The sequence below is a fragment of the Podarcis melisellensis genome, assembly GCF_964234715.1.
Source record: "Podarcis melisellensis genome assembly, chromosome: 17".
Classification (NCBI taxonomy): Eukaryota; Metazoa; Chordata; class Lepidosauria; order Squamata; family Lacertidae; genus Podarcis; species Podarcis melisellensis.
Genome location: NC_138534.1, coordinates 727,963 through 750,961, shown reverse-complemented (window position 1 = coordinate 750,961; position 22,999 = coordinate 727,963). Strand labels below are relative to the sequence as shown.

Sequence of the window (22,999 nt, the reverse complement as noted above, 5' to 3'; positions counted from 1 at the left end):
GACCTGCCTATTCGATGACATCATAAAAGGGGGTCCCATTCCTAAAACCTGGACCTTCTCCAAGATAGTCTCCATGCCAAAACCACTGAAAGACAGCCTCAAAGTAGAATCATACCGCCCAATCTCATTGATAAACCAAGACTGCAAGATACCGTACATCATTCTTGGCCAACTGTGTAATTTTTTTCCTACACAGGTTAATAGCCAGACTGGCTTCGTCCCGGTTGCCATATAATAGACCCCAGTGACAATTATGTCCCTAGACATCCTCAAAGCTTTTTTTTTAAGCATCTTTATTGAATTAAAATACAAATATATATACATAGGTAAAGGGACCCCTGACCATTAGGTCCAGTCGGGACCAACTCTGGGGTTGCGGGTGCTCATCTCGCTTTATTGGCTGAGGGAGCCGGTGTACAGCTTCCGGGTCATGTGGCCAGCATGACTAAGCCGCTTCCGGCGAACAAGAGCAGCGCACAGAAATGCCATTTATCTTCCCGCCGCAGTGATACCTATTTAACTACTTGCACTTTGGCGTGCTTTCAAACTGCTAGGTTGACAGGAGCAGGGACCGAGCAACTAGAGCTCACCCCGTCGCGGGGATTCAAACCACCGACCTTCTGATCAGCAAGTCCTAGGCTCTGTGGTTTAACACAAAGTGGTTTTCTCTTTTTTAGCTTCTGGAATTTTATGTTGGCTTAGAAAGTATTCTATTTCTTCCCCTACGTCTGTATTTTTTTTTATAAAGCTCTTCATAATATTGAACAAATTTTCGTGTTATTATTTTGGGATCATCTATGCTTCTTCCTTCTATTTTTAGTCTCTTGGTTTGTTTCTCATTTCTTTTTCTTTTGGCAAACTCAAAAGTTGTTTCATTTTAGAGTTTTCAAATTCCATTCGATTTCTTGCTCGATTTTGGACACATATTCTGATTGTAATAGTTAAATCTCTTTTTAATTTTTTTCATTATTTGGATATTTATTCAATTCTTTTTCTTTTCTTTTTATTTCTTCTAATAAATCATTTTTTCCTTCTCTTTTCCTTTTCTTTGTAAAGCATTATGCTTTATAAAATACTCTGATAACTGCCTTGCCAGCGTCCCATACTATTGTAGGTTCAGTGTCTTGTTTGTTACTAAATTCAAAAAAAATTTCATAGTTCTTTTTGCACCCTCTAACTTTCATCATTAAGTAAAGATTCATTCAACTTTCATCTTTTTATTCCAGTTCTCCAGTCTGATTTAAGTTTTAATAAAATCAGATTATGATCCGAGATGGTTTTTGGTAGAATTTGTGATTCCTCGATCCTCCTTAGCATATCTGTCGGGACCCATATGGCATCAATCCTGCTTACTAATTCATTTGTCTCTAATCTCTTCCATATTTTTTTACCAATTTTTATTGTTTTCATTAAACATACACTTATAATACAAATATGTCGCATAATTGCCTTTAGCTCTGCCGAGCTTCTGACTTCTCTACACCCCTTCAGCAAGTACCTTATATTTTCTTACATCGGTTATTCTATTTATTTAACTTTATATTTACCATACGTTGTAAGAGTTATCTCTTATATACACCATATATTTACTCCAGCTTTCTTGAAACATCTGTTCATCCTGGTCTCGAATTCTTCCTGACAATCTGACCAGTTCTGTGTAACTCATCATCTTAACCTGCCATTCTGCAATGGTAATTGCTTCTGTTTTCCAGTTATGGGCCAGCATAATTCTTGCTGCCGCTGTGGCATATAGAAATTTGTTTTGATCTTTAAAAAAAAAATCCTTCCCCATCAACCCCAGTAGAAAGGCTTCGGGCTTTTTTGGAAAAGTGTATTTAAAAGTTTTCTTGAGTTCATTGTAAATTAATTCCCAGAAATTTTTCACTTTACCACAGGTCCATCACATGTGGTAAAGATCGCCCTCCGCCTCTCTGCATTTCCAGCATTTCTTATTTTTCATTCTGTACATCTTTGCCAATTTTACCGGCGTAAGATGCCACCTATAAATCATTTCCCATAAATTCTCCTTTAATGCTGTACAAGTCATAAATTTCATATTTACATTCCATAAATCATGCCATGCGTCTAATTCAATTTTATATCCAAAATCAGTGGCCCATTTTATCATGACTTCTTTTACTTCTTCATCTTCAGTGTACCAGTCCAATAACAAATCATACGTTTTAGATAATAATTTATTTCTGCCGTCTATAATATCTATTTGAAATTTTGATTTCTTATCTTCAAACCCCAATTTATTTTTGTCCTCTTTCACTATATCGTTGACTTGATGATACTGCAACCACCCTGTAAGCAAATTCTCTATCTCCTCATCTGGTTTAAGTTTTATCCCTTGTTCGGTTTTTCTGGTAAGTTCTTCATAGGTGGCCCTCTTTCCTTCCATATTTGCTTTCTTAATGGTTAACACTTCTATTGGTGATATCCACCAAGGGGGTTTCCTCTCCAGTAAGTTTTTGATTCTGTCCCATACCTAATATATAGATCTTATTACATGATTTAGGAAACCCCTATGAACCTTCACCTTATCATACCACAGGTACGAGTGCCACCCGTACCTGTTATCATGCCCCTCTAGGTCCAAGAGGTCTGTATTTTCTAATTTTATCCAGTCTCTTATCCAAGTAAGTCAAGCTGCTTCATAATAAAGGTTCATGTCTGGCAGGGGAAAACTGCCTCTTTTTTATCTACCAAAATCTTCATTTTTATTCTTGGCCTCTTTCCCTGCCAGACAAATCTCGCCAGTATTTTCTGCCACTCTTTACATTGTTTTGACCCCTTAATCACTGGAATTGTTTGGAACAAAAATAACATTCTGAGTAAAATTTTCATTTTAATCACTGATACCCTCCCTAAAAAGGAGAGTCTCAGTCTGTCCGAAACTTCTAAATCTTTCTTAATCTCTTTCCATATAACTTCATAATTATCTCTGTAGATTTATATTTTTTGCTGTCAACTATATTCCCAGATATTTCACTTTCTTGGCCACCATAATTCCTGTCTCCTGTTGCAGTTCTTCTGTCTCTTCTTTATTCATATTTAACATTTTGGTTTTACTCTTAAGTTTGAACCCCACCACTTTAGCCCACCACTTTATTCTTCTATTCTCTGTAAAGCTTCTTGTACACTTCTCTTTGGATCCTGTAATGTTAGAACTAAATCATCCGCAAATGCTTTTATTTTGAATTCTTTAGATCCTACCTTGATCCCTCTAATTTCTGAAGTTTCTCTGAGTCTTATTTAGAACCTCTAAAACTGATAAACAACAGGGGTGACAGAGGACATCCCTGTCTAGTCCCCTTAGAAATATTGAAAGTTTCCGATACATTATTATTTATAATAAGTTTGGCTTTTTGATCTTGATATATAACTTCAAAACCCTTCATAAACCCTTCTCCAATTCCCATTATTTTCAAATTTCATAAACCACCAGGAGACATTGTCAAATGCTTTCTCCACGTCAATAAAGACCAATGCCACTTGTTTTTCATTTCTACTTTCTAAATACTCAATAATGTCTGCAGTATTTCTCACATTATACTTCAACTGTCTCCCCGGTTAAAAAACCAGCTTGATCTTTATGGATTATTTCATTTAGAAGTCTTTTTAGTCTTTCTGACAAAACATCTGCAAATAGTTTATAGTCATTATTCAGTAATGAAATAGGTCTGTAATTTTTGACCTCTAAACCATCAGTATCTTTTTTTGGAATTAAAGTCAAATCAAATATCTTTAATACGGTCAATGACCAGAAAGCAATTTATAAAAATATGACATTATAAGTAGTATTGTGGGAATATGGCCAATTCACAGAATTGGTGCTTATATTTATGACCAGGTTTCATCTTTTAAGGTTTTAAGAATTAAATTCAAATGTCACTACTGTTTATTATCGTTCCTTCGATGTTTACAATTTGAACTCCGTTGCTGACATCATTGCTCGTCTTATTCTTGTTGCAATGTAACAGTACTTTGCCACAGGCCTGTTAATTTCGGGCTCTTTATCAGCTAAGAGGTGTCTGATATAGGTGTCGTCTGTACTACGAGGTATTTTCCTCAGAATCGGTTCGATCAGCTCTTTTCTTGAGTCTCGATATAATGGGCAGTATAAGATGACATGCCCGATGGTTTTGATTTCGTTGCTGTTACAGGGACATAATCTTTGTTCGATCGGTATTTTGTTGTATCTTCCCTCTAGAAGAGCTGAAGGGAGAGCGTTAAAGCGGGCCCTGAAAAATGCCCATCGGTGAGGAGACCGGTTGGTGGAAGGAATTCAGGTTGGAGCGAAACAGTATAAACTTAAAGCATTTGCAGATGACCTAGTTTTGACTCTACAGGAGCCAGAGTCTAGTACGAAAAGGGTATTACAATTGATTCAGGAGTTTGGTCAGGTGGCGGGATTTAAACTTAATAAGCAGAAAACCAAGGTATTGGAAAAAAAATTGACACCTTTAGAATCAGAAAGGTTTCAGAAAGAGACAGAGTTAAACGTGGTTAAAAAAGTAAGATACCTAGGGGTAAACATAACAGCGAAGAATATGAGTCTATTTAAGGATAACTATGAAAAATGCTGGTCTGAAATTAAAAGGGATTTAGAAGTTTGGTCAAGATTGAAACTATCCTTGTCAGGACGAATTGCTGCTATAAAGATGAATGTATTGCCAAAAATGCTGTTTTTGTTCCAGACTTTACAGATTGTGGATAAAATGGAGTGTTTTGGGAGGTGGCAAAGAGATATTTCCAAATTTGTCTGGCAGGGCAAAAAGCCCAGAATTAAGTTTAAGATACTAACTGATGCTAAAGAAAGAGGGGGCTTTGCCCTGCCAGACTTAAAGTTGTACTATGAATCAGCAGCTTTCTGCTGGTTGAAAGACTGGCTGCTTCTTGAAAACACTGAGGTTTTGGATCTGGAAGGTTTTAACAATGCTTATGGATGGCATGCATATTTGTGGTACGACAAGGTCAAAAGTCATAAGGCTTTCAAGAACCATATTGTCAGGAAAGCAGTGTTCAATGTCTGGATAAAATATAAAGACTTATTGGAAAATAAGACCCCAAGGTGGTTATCACCAATGGAAGCTAAGGCCCGGAAAAGACTCAATATGGAGGCCAAATGGCCGAAATATTGAGAAATAATAGAAAAAGATGGAGATAATTGGAGGTTGCAGAGTTTGGAGAAATTAAAAGATAAAGTGCGAGATTGGTTACATTATGCTCAGATCAAAGAAGTTTTTAAGTTGGATAAAAAGATAGGATTCCAGGTGGAAAAATCAAAGTTAGAAACGGAATTGTTAGAACCTAAGACTAAGGTACTTTCAAGAATGTATAATTTGCTGCTAAAATGGAATACACAAGATGAAACGGTCAAATCGGCTATGATAAAATGGGCACAGGACATTGGGTACAATATCATGTTTGCTGACTGGGAAAGGTTATGGACCACCGGTTTGAAATTCACGGCATGTAATGCCTTGAAAGAAAATATTATGAAAATGATATATAGGTGGTACATGACCCCAGTCAAGCTTGCAAAAATATACCTTTTGTCTGATAATAAATGTTGGAAATGTAAAGAAACTGAAGGAACGTTCTTTCACCTCTGGTGGACCTGCCCTAGAGTTAAGGCTTTCTGGGAAATGATATATAACGAGTTGAAAAAGGTATTTAAGTATACCTTCCCTAAGAAACCAGAGGCCTTTCTTTTGGGCATCGTCGGCCAGAGAGTGTTAAAGAAGGACCGAACATTTTTTATGTATGCAACAGCAGCAGCAAGGATGCTTGTCGCCAAGCACTGGAAAACCCAAGATTTGCCCACACTGGAAGAATGGCAGATGCAACTGATAGACTATATGGAGCTAGCAGAAATGACTGGCAGAATCCAAGACCTGGGAGAAGAGGCTGTGGAGGAGGACTGGAAGAAATTTAAAGATTATTTACAAAAATATTGTAAATTGTATGAATGTTAAGAAAGATGTAAGATTATTAACAATATGGCACCAATAAGCTAGGTAAAAGGAATATGAAGATAAATGAAAATATAAGAAAAGATAAATTTTGGATAAATATTATGTTAAAATTAAGCTTTTAAGGTTTGGGTTAAATTATCTAAAATTAGGGATATAATATTGGAAAATTATAATATAAGAATTGAAACAAGGTGATAAATTGCTGGATAAAGCTCGAAAATTTGGAACGCAGGAACGAGAGATGCGAGGAAGTCCAAAGAAGTGAAGAAAGTATGGTTATTTTAAAATTATATGTTATTTTGTTTGTTTTTTCTATTGTATTAAGAAAATCTTTAATAAATATTTTTTTTAAAAAAAAAAAGAAAAATGCCCATCGTGTTTAGCGTTGTCTAGAACTTTGAGATAGTTTGCTAGATGGGGCCTTTGGGAATTGTACAGGAGTTTGTAAGTTATCGGGAGTTGATTAAAGTCATTTCTTTGATTGTGTTCTTGGCCCTTCCCCTTTCTAAATACTCTGGGGAGAGACCATATGTGGCCAATTTTCTGAGAGTGCCCTTCCTCCAACTAGATTGGAATTTGTCAAGAAGCATCAGGGAAAGTAGTCCAACCGGCGAGTTGTTAAGTCTTAGCCAAGTGCATAAGGTTCTTATCCATACTTTGGCTTTAATGCTGTATAAGCCCGCTTCCAGTCATAGGGCGGCATTTGGGACGCATTTAGGTGTTTGCAGGAGTGATCTAAGGAAACCTGATTGTATCTTTTCATATGGGTCTAGATTAGAGAGGGAGACGAGTGGTGCACCGTATAGTATTTGTGCTGTTGGTTTTGCAGCGAAGAGTTTAATTGTAGCAGGAATGAAATTTCCTCCCGTTGTGCGATGGTATCTTAGAATTGCTGTTGTACTTTTTTGTGCTGTCAAACCTCATAAAAAACCCACAGATTGTAATTCCCTCCTACAGTATTCCTCATTTCGCCCTAAACGACTTAGGAACAACTTACCATATGGACAACTCCTACGTCTTAAAAGAAATTCCTCTCTTGATGATGATTTTCATAAGAATGTTGACCAGCTAGCTGATTCTTTATATGCTAGGGGATATCCTCTCGATGTAGTCAATAAATCTAAAATTAAATAATTTGTGAAGGATCGTTCTGTACTACTCAGCCCTTCTAATATTTCACGCACACAAAATCATATGGGGACAAGATCATGAAAGATGGCTACGACAAAGAATCGCAATTCATTTTTATGTTTAAGACCATTCACCCTGAAGGACTTAATTCTGAACTGGATTTAAATTGTTTTATTTGATGTTTTTCTATTGCTGTTATATTGCTCTGTATCTTTAAATTGAATTACTGTAATTCAGTCTCCAAGTAGAGGGCAACCTGGGAAAGGTTACTTATGCTTCAGGTATCATGCAACTAGTAGCAGTAGTTACATATCCTCATGACCACTGCTCCTTGTGCATTTTTCTAATCTATGGGGTATGTACCCTTGTTCTTCTTATGTATTTGTAGCATATAAGTTGTAACGTGTGAAGTTTATATATTTTTCATGTACACAGGTAATTGTTTCATATTTGAATTCTTTTGTAGTTGTGCTGAAGAAGATTCCAGCGAAACAGTCAGATTATCCAGGATCACTGTCCTACATTGTTATTCACTTACTACTTCGGCACCACGAACGCCTAAAAAGTTTTTTCGCTTAGCTCACAAGATAGCGTCTATTACTTTGCTTCGATTATAGACTTATTATACTTCTACGGACTTTCAAAGATTGACAGACGTGTTCATTTGATTTCATTTGAGAATTTACAAGTGTACACATTTTGTTTTTGTTGTACTAAATTATGTATCTTATGCAATAAGAATTGCAGTGCTATCTAGTATACCGGTCATCGTGTTGCTTGTATTGTTTGTTGTGTTAAGTTTGCAACACGGGTTGTTCTGTACTGGTTCTAAACAGGGCTTAACATAAATCACTCCTCTTTTTTTTACCTGGTCTGCTGAGATAAATTCTTTTCCTAATTTGGGTTTTATTTTATTTTTTAAAGATATTTATTAAGATTTTACAAACAGAGAAAATTACAATATAAGAAAAGAAAAGTAAAAAGAAAAAGAAAAAAGATACAAAAATACAAAAAAAGGTACAAAATATGTGTGTGGGGGAAAACAATTAAAAAACAGATCAATCTTTTCGTGTCTTATATTTCAATTACTCGTTTCCTGACCTCCTCACACCTCCCTTTTTTGTATTCCAGTTCACATAATTAATTCAGCAAATCCTTTCCCTCTTTGTTTTTATCTTAATTATAAATCTTTACATATTGAACATCATATTTTCATCTAATTATCAATCCTTTTTTGCATATTCTAATATAATAATGGTTTTTTTGTTACTAAAGCCATCTCATTTCAATCCTGCATCATTTTAACATTCATTAATTTTACAGTGTTTCTGCAGATAGTCTTTAAATTTCTTCCAATTTTCTTCCACCAACTCTTCTCCCTGGTCACGGATTCTGCCAGTCATTTCTGCCAATTCCATATAGTCTATCACTTTCATCTGCCATTCTTCCAAGATGGGTAGATCTTGTGTCTTCCAATACTTCGTGATGAATATTCTTGCTGCTGTTGTAGCATACATAAAAAAAATTCTGTCCTTCTTTGGCACCAATTGGCCGACCATGCCCAGGAGAAAGGCCTCTGGTTTCTTCAGGAAGGTATATTTAAATACCTTTTTCATTTCATTATAGATCATTTCCCAGAAAGCCTTAATCTTTGGGCACGTCCACCAAAGGTGAAAGAATGCACCTTCATTTTCCTTACATTTCCAACACTTATTATCGGGCAAGTGATATATTTTTGCAAGATTGACTGGTGTCATGTACCACCTGTATATCATTTTCATAATATTCTCTCTTAGGGCATTACATGCCGTGAATTTCATACCGGTGGTCCACAACTGTTCCCAGTCAACAAACATAATGTTATGACCAACGTCTTGTGCCCATTTAATCATAGCAGATTTAACCGTTTCATCCTGTGTATTCCATTTCAGCAGCAAGTTATACATTCTAGATAGTATCTTAGTTTTGGGATCTAACAGTTCTGTTTCCAATTTTGATTTTTCCACCTGGAAACCAATTTTTTTATCCATATTGTAATCCTCCCTTATTTGATAATAATGAAGCCAGTCTCGCACTTTATCTTTTAGTTTCTCAAAACTCTGCAATTTCAATTTGTCACCTTCTTGTTCCAAAATTTCCCAATATTTCGGCCATTTGGCCTCCATATTGAGCTTTTTCTGAGCCTTTGCTAATTTGGGTTTTATTAACACTTTTATTATCTCTTGCGACATGCTTTTCTTGAAAACAAGTAACATCAAGTCTGATCAGAATATGTTGTATTTTGTTTCTTTTTTACTTTTCATTTAGTCCGTTAACATTCCAATACAATGTTTTTAAATTCATTTTTATTCATTAAAATATAATAAAGAAAATAAACTAGTTACAGAAATTAATACCCAATACTTTATTGAACTTCTACTCGTTTTTACTACCGTGTTCTAGGGTTGTAGTTTTTGGACTGGACTCTTTTTGGTATCTGTCTCTCACTTCCTACTTCGTTCCTATACGTCCTGTGGAATTTTTCGGCTTCTTCTACTGTTTCTAGTCTCCTCTTCCCTTTGAAGGTGAAATAAATTCCTTCAGGGAACTTCCATTTGAAGAATATTGATTTTGCTTTTAGAGCTCTAGTCAGAAATTGCTATTTGTATCTCTTTTTCAGTAGTTGGGGGAATCTTTCAAAATTTTAATATCCTCTCCTCAATTTTGAATTTCTTTTTCCTTTTAAATTGTAAAATCTTATTTCTTAGTTTATTTGATGTGAATGTGATCAGGCAATCCCCAGGCCATTTATTTGCCTTTGCTTTCCTAGAGTTAGCCCTGAATATATTTTCTGTATTCTCTAATATTTCATCTTTCTTTACCTCTAACCAATTGGCTAGCTCTTTAATAATGGTTTTTTTGTATATTTTTCTCTGGCACCTCTGGGACACCCCATATTCTGAGAGTTTTTTCTCTGACTTTCATCTGAAGAATGGACATTGCATCCCAGGTTGCTTCCTGTGTGATTTTAAATTCCTTATTTTCTCTTTTAACCTTTTCACATTCTTTCTTATTTTCTCTTAATTCTCTGGAGGATTTTTTGGAAATCTCTTCCAAATGTTGTGTTTTGTTCTTAAGTTCATGTACCGTTTTTGTTAGTTCTTTATTTTCCTTGAGAAGATCGTTTACTTGTGTTTTTATAATTTATAATTTTATAATTGATTTAGTATTTCCCTCAATTCCCCACCCATCCTATCCAATTTATCATCCATTCCTTTTACTTTGCTGTTCATCTCTATCTTAAAATCACTAAATGCTTTTTTTCATTTCCCCTATATCGCCCTTCAGACTCCAAATTAATTCTTTTAAATACATCTCCTGGTCCATCCCAGAATTCCTTCTGCCCTGTTGATTATAGGTTGGGCCCACATTTTGTTTTTTGTTTGATGACATATTGGTCTTTTCCCTTAATCATTTTGGTTGAATATTACCACTGATTACTTTTCCCAATAGACCAGACTTCTGAAAAAGCTCACTTATCACACCATTGTTATGGTTGCCCACCCCATTTGCATTCCTCCGTTCACTTTTTATAGAAGTTGCAGCTTAGTCTACTCCTTATTCTCTAAGAAAATGTTTTACCTCCTTCCAGATATTGGAGTAATTGATATTTCTCTGTGAACCAACTTTATACCACTATTCCCAATTACTATTAAATAGAATGCAATCAAAATAGAACCACTTATTCAACAGATATCAGAGCCAAAAGATATCTTTCGAGATTTCCAAGTTATTTTTCCTCCCCTCCTTTTTCTAATGAAATTTCCAGTATTTTTTGCTGGTATTATTTCTCCAATCAATTTATGTGTTGTTGTTAATCCCTCCCTTTCTATTTTGTTTCTACTTAAATATTTCTTTCATATAAAGCACCTATTAAAGTAGGGTGCTGTTTCTTTTTTTCACCACCTGGTGTCACTGTGTCTAGTCCTTCCACTCTTTCTTGCCACTGTCTCTCTTGTAGTCTTCTGTTCATCTCTTTGTCTTCTTCCCTTTCCTTCTCCTGAGTCATGCTGCAGCTCAATCCCCTTACAAATCATGCTGCGCCATATTTATTGTGAGTAAAAGGTAAATATTTAGTTCAAGATTGTTTCTCTTTTGGTGTTCCTTTGTGTCCTCCATTCCTTTCCAGCTTTACTGCTGAGTCCTTTTACGCTTGTAGACCTTTGAGCTTTTGCGCTTTCCTCTGCGTTTTACTTTATCACTGTTTTAGGCTTTTCTTCCCTTATCTTTTTCCACCACTGCCCCTGTTCCATTATTTAATATCTAATATTTGTGGTTTTTGGGACGCGGGTGGCGCTGTGGGTTAAAACCTCAGCGCCTAGGACTTGCCGATCGAAAGGTCGGCGGTTCGAATCCCTGCAGCGGGGTGCGCTCCCGTCGCTTGGTTCCAGCGCCTGCCAACCTAGCAGTTCGAAAACACCCTCGGGTGCAAGTAGATAAATAGGGACCGCTTATTAGCGGGAAGGTAAACGGCGTTCCGTGTGCTGCGCTGGCTCGCTAGATGCAGCTTGTCACGCTGGCCACGTGACCCGGAAGTGTCTGCGGACAGTGCTGGCTCCCCGCCTATAGAGTGAGATGAGTGCACAACCCTAGAGTCTGGCAAGACTGGCCCGTACGGACAGGGGTACCTTTACCTTTACCTTTATTTGTGGTTTTATATCTCCCACCAGTTGCTGGAGGTCTCATTTACTATTGCTGTTTCCCCACACGCACACACCAGCAGTTTAGATTCCTCACAGTCTTTTTATTTTTCCAGGGGGGCAGGCATGGTCGCTGCAGATTACTCCTTACAATTATCTTTTTTTAAACTGAAACTTGTGGAGGTTTCCTGTGCTATCTTTTATATACAGTGAAAAGAATTTCCAGAGTAAAAAAAAATTTTTCCCGGCCACTGTTCCTGGTGTTCTGGTCTGCTGGAGGATACTCTGTTTTACGTCCCCTCCCACGACCTCACAAACGTTGTGTTTACTGTTATTACAGTTCTCTTGTTTCTCTTAACTTTCACATCTCTTTAGCAGCCAGATAGTTGATCTTAGGGATAAAAGGAACTGGAAATTCTACCGCCGCTCTTACCGTTTCGGGTCTGAGGCTTTTTGTCAAGGGGTGTTCATCTCCACGTGTCGGGGGCTCTATGCTCTTAAAAATAGAAACAATTAAAAACAAATCCATCTTTCCATATCTTGTCTTTCATTTACTTGTTTCCTTGACCTCCTCACACCTCCCTTTTTTGTATTCTAGTTCAATTGGTTATTTCAGCAAATCCTTTCCATCCTTGTTTTTATCTTACTAATTTATCTTAATATATTATAACTTTACATTCTGACCTGTTGACAATCCATTATTACTTAACCCTTTATAGCACTACTGCTAAAACCACATAACTTCATTCCAGCATCCTTCTAACATTCCTTAGTTTTACAGTGTTTCTGTAGATAGTCTTTATATTTCTTCCAGTCTTCTTCTACTGCCTCTTCTCCCTGGTCTCGGATTCTGCCAGTCATTTCCGCCAGTTCCATGTAATCCATCACCTTCATCTGCCATTCTTCCCGGGTGTGTAAATCTTGTGTCTTCCAATACTTCGCTATAAGTATTCTTGCTGCTGTTGTTACATACATAAAAAGAGTTCTATCCTTCTTTGGCACCAATTGGCCGACCATGCCCAGGAGAAAGGCCTCTGGTTTCTTCAGGAAGGTATATTTAAATACCTTTTTCATTTCATTATAGATCATCTCCCAGAAAGCCTTAATCTTTGGGCATGTCCACCAAAGGTGAAAGAATGTACCTTCAGTCTCTTTACATTTCCAACATTTATTATCAGATAAGTGGTAAATTTTTGCAAGCTTGCATATTCTGGATGGCACCTTCTACCTCCTGTTCAGTTATTTTATAATTCAGCATTAACTTATTTTCTTGAGAGATTTTTTGTAGTCCATTTATTTTCAAAAATTGATCTATATCGATTTCTTTCTGTGGCCCTTGTGTATATAATTGTTTAAAGTACCTCTGGAAACATTTTCTAATCTTCACTGGATTCTGTATATTCTTTCCTTCCACTTCCAAATTTGTAATAGTATTGAGTTTTTGTCTTTTTTTCATTTGCCAGGCTAGCAATTTCCCACATTTATTAGCCGATTTGAATGTCTTTTGTCTCATCTGTTTGATTTTCCACTCTATTTCCTGGTTCATCATTTTCATGTATTGTACTTGATATAACTTTATTTCTCTCAGAATCTCTTGCGACTTTGGTTTCGCTCTCAATTTCTTCTCACCTTTTATTTTCTCCAAAATTTTATCTTTTTTCTCATTTTGACTTCTCTTCTTTATTGCATTCTGTTGTATCAGAAACCCTCTCATAACTGCTTTGTTGCGTCCCAGATTACTCTTTTTTCAATGGTAGTATTCATATTTATCTCAAAAGAATCTCTCAAGGTTTTTTGGGCCTTCTTGGTCACTTCTTCGTCTCTAAACAAGGTGTCATTCATCCTCCATCTGAAGGAGCCGATTGGTGTTAGTTTCATCTCCATTTTCACAGCATTGTGGTCGGAGCAAGTTTTAGGACAAATTTCCACTTTTCTAGTCTTTGGAGCCAGTCCTCTAGTTATCCAAATTTGGTCAATTCTTGTCCATGTCATTTTGGCTTCAGAGAAGAAAGTTCCCTCTCTACCCAAGGGGTTCTTTGTTCTCCAAATATCAACTAAGTCCAAATTGTCAGTCATCTCAAAAAATGTTTTTGGTAGTCTGCCATCCTTTGTAATTACCTGTCTCTGTTCCTTGTCCATATTTGTAGATACCACTCCATTCATATCCCCCATCATGATCATATTGTAATCCAAATAGTCCAACAAAGTCTCATGCAACTTTTTTAAAAATTCTGATTTTCTCTCATTCGGTGCATAAACGCCTACTATCAAGAATTTCTCTCCTTGTAGTTGAATTTCTTTTTTTAAAAAAATAATTTTTATTCAATTTTCAAACACATAAAAAACAAACACAACACAAAACAGAAACATACAAAACATTAAACATGTATAATTTCATATCCTTAATTTCATACACCTTCTTTCTCCGACTTCCCCATACCTCCCTTTCGCTGCATCCTTATTCTGCAATTCTTTAGCAACCCTTTAGTCGATTTGTCTATTAGTTCCCTTTCATTAGATTTCCTTAAACTTATTAGTTACAGCTGTAATTCTCTACTTCTTACCCCTTGACATCTTAACACTCCTCAATTTTACAACAGTTTTTAAGATATGTTTTGAATTTCTTCCAGTCCTCTTCCACTGTCTCTTTCCCCTGGTCGCGGATTCTGCCGGTCATCTCTGCCAGTCCCATAAAGTCTGTCACCTTTGTCTGCCATTCTTCCAGAGTAGGTAGTTCTTGCATCTTCCAATACTTTCCTTGTAGTTGAATTTCAATTGCCACAAATCTTCCTTGATCATCTTTAAATATAAATTTCGGTGATAGGTTCTCCTTTGCATAAATTACTACTGCTCTTTTTTTAACTTTGTCTGATGAAATAAACTCTTGGCCCAATCTTTTATTAATCAATACTTTCCTGTGGAGCCTTATCACATGTGTTTCCTGTAGGCAAATCAAGTCCAATTGTTCCTTTTTTAATAAATGAAATACTCTTTTCCTTTTTTTGAGGCGAATTCAAACCATTAGTATTCCAGCTCAGTAGTTGCAGGGCCATGATGTAGTTATTCTGATTTTCCTCCAACTGCACCAAGTGCTTGCTCTTGTTCTGTCGGTGGTATTACTGTTACTTTCTCTGGACAGTACAATCCAAAGGGTAATCTTGCTATGTCTAGTATTCCTCTTTTTGGTGATCCTCTGTCCAATGCTCTTTGTTCTAGACCTCTATCAAATGGTTCTCTGTCCAGTGCTCTTGGCTCTTCTCCAGATTCTTTCTGTAAGTCTTCTCCGTAATCTTTCAGAAATTTTTCTTTGTCGTCCACTGATCTTATTTTTATCTTTCTTCCTTTAAAGCTAAAAGATAGGCCTTGGGGAAATTCCCACCTGAAGATAAGTCTATTCCTTCTCAACAGGGCAACCAAATCTCCGTAATTGGACCTAAGGTCCAAAAGATGTTTTGGAATATCTTTAAATATTTCCACTCTTGACTGATGTATTTCCAAAGTCTTCTGGAAGCGCAGACCCAAAATTTTATCTCTCTCCTCTTTTGTTCGGAGGGTAATCAAACTGTCTCTCACCCTGTTCTCCCCCCCCCCCTCTTCCAAGTCTAAAAGCACTCACGATCTTAAATCCTTCTTTTTCCAAATCCAATTCCAAAAAGTCTGCAAATTCCTGCATAAGAAAATCTGTCAGATTGTCCTTCTCTACCTCAGGCACAGCTCTGATCCTCAAGTTCGTTTGTTTCTCCTTAAGTTCAATCATAGAAAGCGTCGACCTATGGTCCTCAAGTTGCCTCTGTATACCTGGAATCTTCTCCTCTACGGCAGCTGCTTTTTCCTTAGCTTCTTCAGCTGTCTGTCAAGTCAGGGTAGATTCCTGTAGCAGTTTCTCAATAGTTTCTGTGTTGGTATTTACCTTTTGTCCCAAATTATTAATACTTACAGTGTTTTGATCAATTTTAGTTGATGCTTCAACCACCTGTTTATTTAGTTTTTCCAATGATTCATTTATCTTGCCTAATGCAACTGCTAAAGCTTCTTCAGATGACATACCTCTTGACTTAGATTGTGTGGATGCAGCCGCAGATGAGGCAGAAGGGCCAGATGTTGATGGTCTTCGCTGCCAAGATTTCCCAGACCTTGTTGTTTTGTCTTGAAAGGAGTCTACTTTTTTTTTTACATTTGCCATAACACTTCAATTGAATGCCCAAGGTCAATCCCACGGCCAGTTTGTTTTGAAGTGGAAAATTCCCCTGGCCCAATTGTTAACAGTTTCAGAAACTTTCCTCTAGGGGGACACAGTATCAGTCTATACTTGTTATATTACAAAGTAGCACTTTTTAAACCGCCACTTCAAGCAGAAAAAGAAAAAAAAGGATAAAAGTCAGTTTCAATTTCAGTTACTTTTCAGTTACTTCCCTTTCTTTCTAAGATCAGGAGGAGACAACCAAAAACAATGTATCTCCCTTGCAGAGCTAGCTGTCAAAAGATACTCTATTCACAAGCAGTGCGCTTCCAAATACGGCAGTCTTATTGTCCATTGGCAGCCCGTTCCCAGGTTTTGAGCAGTAGATCTTTATTTCCTTCCCTCTCTCTTGCAGGCATATATAGTTCAAGCCTCCCCCCCCTCTTCTCCTGCATCCAAGGGGGGAATCACTTATTTAGGTGTTGGGATTTTAGTCCTTTCCAATCAATTTTCCAAGGCTTTAGCTTACAACTTCTTTGCTTTAGTCTATTTACAAAAGCGGAAGGCGGACTTCCTGTTTATGCCTTCCCGCTTCGGTGCCAAATTAAATCTTTTTTCCTTGCCTTTTCCAATTTATCCTACTCATGGGTAGTTGCTTTTGAGATCGAATTGTCTCAGGAAGAAGTCAGCGCTCTCCAATAATGGCTGTGCAGCTTCGCTCTGTGGAAGTAGCAGTTGACTCTCAGCACCGCGCCACTCGCCCCGCTTCGCTCCGGAGCCTGTAGTCGGGTTTCCTTGCGAATTGGGGGGGGCGCAAAGGGTGCCCGCCGAGTACCACGTTCACAAGCTTCACCCCACCTGTGATTTTAGAAGGGTCTCCGCTTCGCCGTAGCGGTTTGACCCGATTTCCGCGGAGCGGGTCCCTCAGAATCAGAGGGAGTCCGCCATTACCGATGGCGCTAAACCCGGAAGTCTCCCATTCCATTTGAATTATACATCCAAATCTAATCTTTCCACTTTCAGACTTTCTTCAGTCTATCTGGAAATTTTCATGTTTTCCCAATTATTCACATTTCTTACACCTATATTGTTTTGTTTTTTAAAGCAAATTAATCTTAACAATTATTATAAAACAATATTTCTTTCCATTATATTATCCCAGAGCTTCTTGAAAACCTACAAACGTTAATTGACCTTCACATATATTCTTAATATACTCTAAATTTATCCCAGTCCTCGGTAAATCTCTGGTCTCGCCGGTTCTGAATTCTGCCCGTTAGCTTGTCTAATTCTGCGTATTCCATCAACTTCATTCTCCATTCTTCTTTCGTTGGGATTTCTTCCTGTTTCCATTTTTGTGCCACCAAAATTCTTGCCGCTGTTACTGAATATAAAAACAACTTCTCATCCTTCTTTTTTATGTCATTTCCTAGTATTCCTAACAGAAAAGTTTCTGGCTTTTAAACAAAGGTATATTTCAACATTTTTTTCAATTCATTATAAATCATTTCCCAGAAACCTTTCATTTTTTTACATTCCCACCACATATGATAGAATGTTCCTTCTTTCTCCTGACATTTCCAACATTTATTACTCATTTTATACATCTTTCCACGTTTTACTGGTGTAACATACCATCTATATAACATTTTCATAACATTTTCTTTTATTGTAGTACATGCAGTAAATTTCATTCCTTCTTTCCACAATCTTATCCAATCATCAAATTGAATATTAAAACCAAAGTCTTTGGCCCACCGAATCATTGCAGCTTTAACCTCTTCATCCTTAGTATGCCACTCAAGTAGTAATTTATACATTTTTGAAAATTTTTTAACATCATTATTCACAATTTATTTTTGAAATCTAGATTTTTCATCTTGAAAGCCTCTTTCCAGCATCTCTTTTTTAAACATCGCATTCAGTTGGAAGTAGTGTAACCAATCAAACACATATTCTTAAACTTCATCATATGGCTTCAATTTCCATTTATTTCCTTCTTTTATGATTAAATTCTCATATGTAATCCAGCTCCCCGTCATATTGGTCTTCTTAACACTCATTACCTCCAATGGCGACAGCCAATATGGAGTTTTAAACTCTAATAAATTTTTGTACCTATTCCATACTTCCATCAGCGGACCTCGGAAAATGTGATTTTCAAAACTTTTATGCACTCTTTTTTTCTCATATTTTTCCTCATATTTCTCATTTGGTTGGCGCGCCAACCAAATCTATTATCATATCCTTCTAGATCCAAAAGTTCTGAATTTTCCAACTTTATCCATTCTTTCACCCAGCAAAGACATGCAGCCTCAAAATATAACTTTAGGTCTGGCAGGGCAAAGCCTCCTCTATCTTTTGCATCCGTTAAAATCTTATATTTTATTCTAGGCTTCTTGCCCTGCCAGACATATCTTGATAATGCTCTTTGCCATTCTTTAAATATTGTAACACCTTTAATTAATGGTATTGATTGAAATAAAAACATTTTTGGTAACACATTCATTTTTACCCCCTGAATCTTTTCTGGGGACGCGTAGCCTCTGCGTTACCCCCTCCCCAATAAAACCCTTCTAACAGCTGCTTTTTGGAGCCTCTGTGAAGCACACCTGTCCCAGAGGCAGTAAAAACTGGAAGTCAAAGCTTTTGATTGCTTAGAGTGGAAATACCTATTAGCAGTACTAACTAACATGGAATTTGGTCCCAACTTCTTACAAACCCTCTGAGGCTATGTGCTTCAACATACACCCCATACCCAAAAAGAATTCGCCAACATCACCAAGATAAAACTTTGCTGCACCAAGTTCAGATACCTAGGGGTACAAATAACCAGAAACCTCAACAAATTATACCTCCACAACTACAAACCCTTATGGTGACAAATCAATAAATCAATAAAGTTTAAAGCATGGAAAGAAGTAGGTAAGCTGTCCCCAACCCTATCCCCACTAATTCCCCTGGCACATCACCCATTATTCCACCATGTAGCACAAAACTTCCAGATTAAAACCTGGCAAACCAAAGGCTTAGACACCTAACAGACTTCTACAAAAATAACAAACCATATTTACATAAGAAATACAAGACAAACTAGGGGTCACCCAAATGCCCTGGCAAACACACCACCAATTACATGCCCTCTTAATCCAGTAGTAAAATCAGCAGCAACTAGGCCCTTGGCAACCTTTGAAAACCTCCTCCTAACAACAAAGGGACACGGCAAAGGGATGGTGTCCGCAATATACAAAATACTACTCCAGAATCCCACAAACCCCCTAAACGTAATCAAAAAACTGGGAGGATGACATAGGCTATGAGATTAACCCCACCCAATGAAACAGAATGTGGTCTAAACCTCCCTTTAAATCCATATCAGCGAAAAGAAAAAAATTCACTCTGAAACTCACAGGTGGTACTTAACACCATGAAAATTAAGGCTAATACACCCAGGAACCTCACCAAAATGCTGGAGAGGATGTACCTCCACAGACACACCTCCACATGTGGTGGGAATATCCTAAGATCCAACTCTTCTGGACATCAATCATACAAGAAATATGCAAAATAACTAAGCAAGTATTAGAAGTCACCCCAGAACTGACTCTACTGAACATCTTCCAAGACAATAACCCCCACTCACAACACAAAGAGCTCATAACCCACCTACGCTCAGCAGCCAGAAGCATCATAGCCAGACACTGGAGAGACCTGTCATTTGTAGAGGGATCTTGTAAGTTTCTATTGCCCTGGTTGTGTTCTACCCTATATGTGTTGTAAGCTCACAGGGCTGCTTTGCTTTCATAGGTGATTGCTGACTCAAAGCGATGTAATAAATCCTGGGTTGCAAATGAGAGTGAGAGGACACAGATGCTATTGTAAAGGGATTTTATTTTTATGGTATTTGTAGCTTTATTTGTTGTGGCTCAAAAGTTATTTAGTCCCATAAATCTTTCTAAATCTCTCAAACACCTGAAATCCAGGAAAGAATTACTGTATTTTCCATCTATAAGACGATCCCATGTATAAGATGCCCCTTATTTTGGGAGACTCATATTTAAGAAAATGGGGGGAGATGGCCCTGTGTGTAAGATGCCCCCTAATTTTGACATCATTTTTTAGGTGGGAAACCCCTAGTTTTATACATGGAAAAATACGGTATCTCTCTGATGGGCACAATAATGATGTGCTCAAGGTCATACAGCTGTTGATTTCAAATCTTGGAATACATCTGTAGAGACTTGGAACCTAGGCTTACCTGATTAAAATATAAAAAAGATTCATTTAGGAGTGATAATTTTGCCTCCTAGTAAGATGAAGGAGTCTGAGGTATGTTGTGGTTCTCCATTAAGGTTCAGGAAAAATGTCACATGGTAATCTGTCAACATTCATTCTGTAGGGTAGCCATGCCACCTTACAAGGGAGGAACTGTAGCTTGGTGAACTAGGCCTGAGTTTAGGTTTCGAGCATGCCTTAATCCAGAACCAAGGGGCCAAATTGGTTCCGTATTTATATTGACATGGGCATTAGCAAAGTTCATACTTTGGATAGCTTTGAAGTTGTGTGAGTGTACTATAGAAATGATGGATCTGAGAAATAACCAGATAAAATGGGATATATATATGCTTATGTATATAACATGCTGGTGTTTAGTTTTAAAAAGATGCTATCTTCCTCTTATTATTATTGCTGGTGCCAAGCTAGGGTGGGAATATCTGTGTGAAAATGCTGCTGATTTATTTCATCTATTTTCTCTGCAGAGATAATTGACACCCCACTTTTCATGATATGCTGGAATGATAGTCACCCACTGAAGAGCCTGGCGTTGGGAGATTCCTGTAGCACTTGCACTTCACGGGTAGCAATGGAGTATGAGAGGAGGTAAAATATTTCTCTAACTATTTCTGGCTTCTAAGATGGAGTAAGGCAAACCACTTTTGCCTGGTGGAGTGACTCAAAAACCACATTAGCCCAATGACCAGTTCCCCACCTTTTGCCACTAAGCATATAAACAGTTGGATGAGTTCAGCACTAATTCTGAGTTCTGCTTTGCTGTGTTGAAAAGTGGGTGTAAGCCTAAATTAAGAGTGGTATCATTTTAACCACTGCTGTGCTCAGCATCCCTATTAGCAGGTTGCACAGCACTGCAATAAAATGGCTGGGATGTCACTTCCTCTTGTGCAGACCTCACGGTACCATGAAGTCTTGCTCAGGAGTGCTGTGGTGTAACATAGGGAGAAAGGTTTTTAGTTTGGGAGTTCATATGAATAATCTTAATTCCCATTTCCTGACTGTTCTTCATCCTCTGTGCAAGGCAATGGCTTTATAATGCATCCTACCGCCACAGAAAGCAGGTAAAGGATGGGTTTGGCAATGATGTGAGGCCTTTGGATGGCAAGCCATCCCTGCATTATCACAACTGAGGAATCCTGTTTTTTGCACAGGATCCTATTTTGAGAAACATTATTAATAAAGTCCAGAAGGGGTGGATGGGGCTATTATTTAATAAAACAACTATCTGACTTTTAGAAGACATTTGAAGGCAGTCCTTTTTAGGGATGTTTTTAATGTTTGATGTTTTATTCTGTTTAATATTCTGTTGGTAGCTGCCCAGAGTGGCTGGGGAAACCCAGCCAGATGGGCAGGGTATAAATAATAAGTTGTTGTTGTTGATTTCCACTATACTCTGTCATTAGACTCAGTTGTAAGTGGGTAGGCAAATGGGAGCCATGGGAGCGAGAGGGAAACACATCATGGCCTCTGTTGCATGGCTCCTACATACGAACAGACAGATTTTATATATGCATATAGCTTTAATTCTATGAATGTTTAATTGTTTTTTATGTTTCTGTGTATGAATGTTTGTAAGGTGCCGAGTCTCATCAGGGAAAAAGGCGGGTTATAAATATAGAATCATAGAATCATAGAGTTGGAAGAGACCACAAGGGCCATCGAGTCCAACCCCCTGCCAAGCAGGAAACACCATCAGAGCACTCCTGACATGGTTGTCAAGCCTCTGCTTAAAGACCTCCAAAGAAGGAGACTCCACCACATTCCTTGGCAGCAAATTCCACTGTCGAAACAGCTCTTACTGTCAGGAAGTTCTTCCTAATGTTTAGGTGGAATCTTTCTTGTAGTTTGGATCCATTGCTCCGTGTCCGCTTCTCTGGAGCAGCAGAAAGCCACCTTTCTCCCTCCTCCATGTGACATCCTTTTATATATTTGAACATGGCTATCATATCACCCCTTAACCTCCTCTTCTCCAGGCTAAACATGCCCAGCTCCCTTAGCCGTTCCTCATAAGGCATCGTTTCCAGGCCTTTGACCATTTTGGTTGCCCTCCTCTGGACACGTTCCAGATTGTCAGTGTCCTCCTTGAACTGTGGTGCCCAGAACTGGACACAGTACTCCAGGTGAGGTTTGACCAGAGCAGAATACAGTGGCACTATTACTTCCCTTGATCTAGATGCTATACTATTGATGCAGCCCAGAATTGCATTGGCTTTTTTAGCTGCCGCGTCACACTGTTGGCCCATGTCAAGTTTGTGGTCAACCAAGACTCCTAGATCCTTTTCACATGTACTGCTCTCAAGCCAGGTGTCACCCATCTTGTATTTGTGCCTCTCATTTGTTTTGCCCAAGTGCAATACTTTACATTTCTCCCTGTTAAAATTCATCTTGTTTGTTTTGGCCCAGTTCTCTAATCTGTCAAGGTCATTTTGAAGTGTGATCCTGTCCTCTGGGGTGTTAGCCACCCCTCCCAGTTTGGTGTCATCTGCAAATTTGATCAGGATGCCCTTGAGTCCATCATCCAAGTCGTTGATAAAGATGTTGAATAATACCGGGCCCAAGACAGAACCCTGTGGCACCCCACTAGTCACTCTTCTCCAGGATGAAGGGGAACCATTGGTGAGCACCCTTTGGGTTCGGTCAGTCAGCCAATTACAAATCCACTGAGTGGTAGCATAGTCAAGACCGCATTTTACCAGCTTCTTTACAAGAATATCATGGGGCACCTTGACAAA

The 22,999-nt window shown here is 37.9% G+C and overlaps 1 protein-coding gene across 4 annotated transcripts in view; it reads left to right on the top strand.

Annotated features, from left to right (window-relative positions):
- RBM10 (RNA binding motif protein 10) overlaps nt 1-22,999 on the top strand; it is a 66,329-nt gene that overhangs the window by 7,019 nt on the left and 36,311 nt on the right. For all 4 annotated transcript variants that reach the window (XM_081895183.1, XM_081895182.1, XM_081895181.1 and 1 more), the window contains exon 2: nt 20,735-20,855. In XM_081895183.1, the coding sequence (XP_081751309.1) occupies nt 20,758-20,855 (98 nt within the window). In that variant the 5' untranslated portion in view covers nt 20,735-20,757. The remainder of the gene's footprint in view (nt 1-20,734; nt 20,856-22,999) is intronic.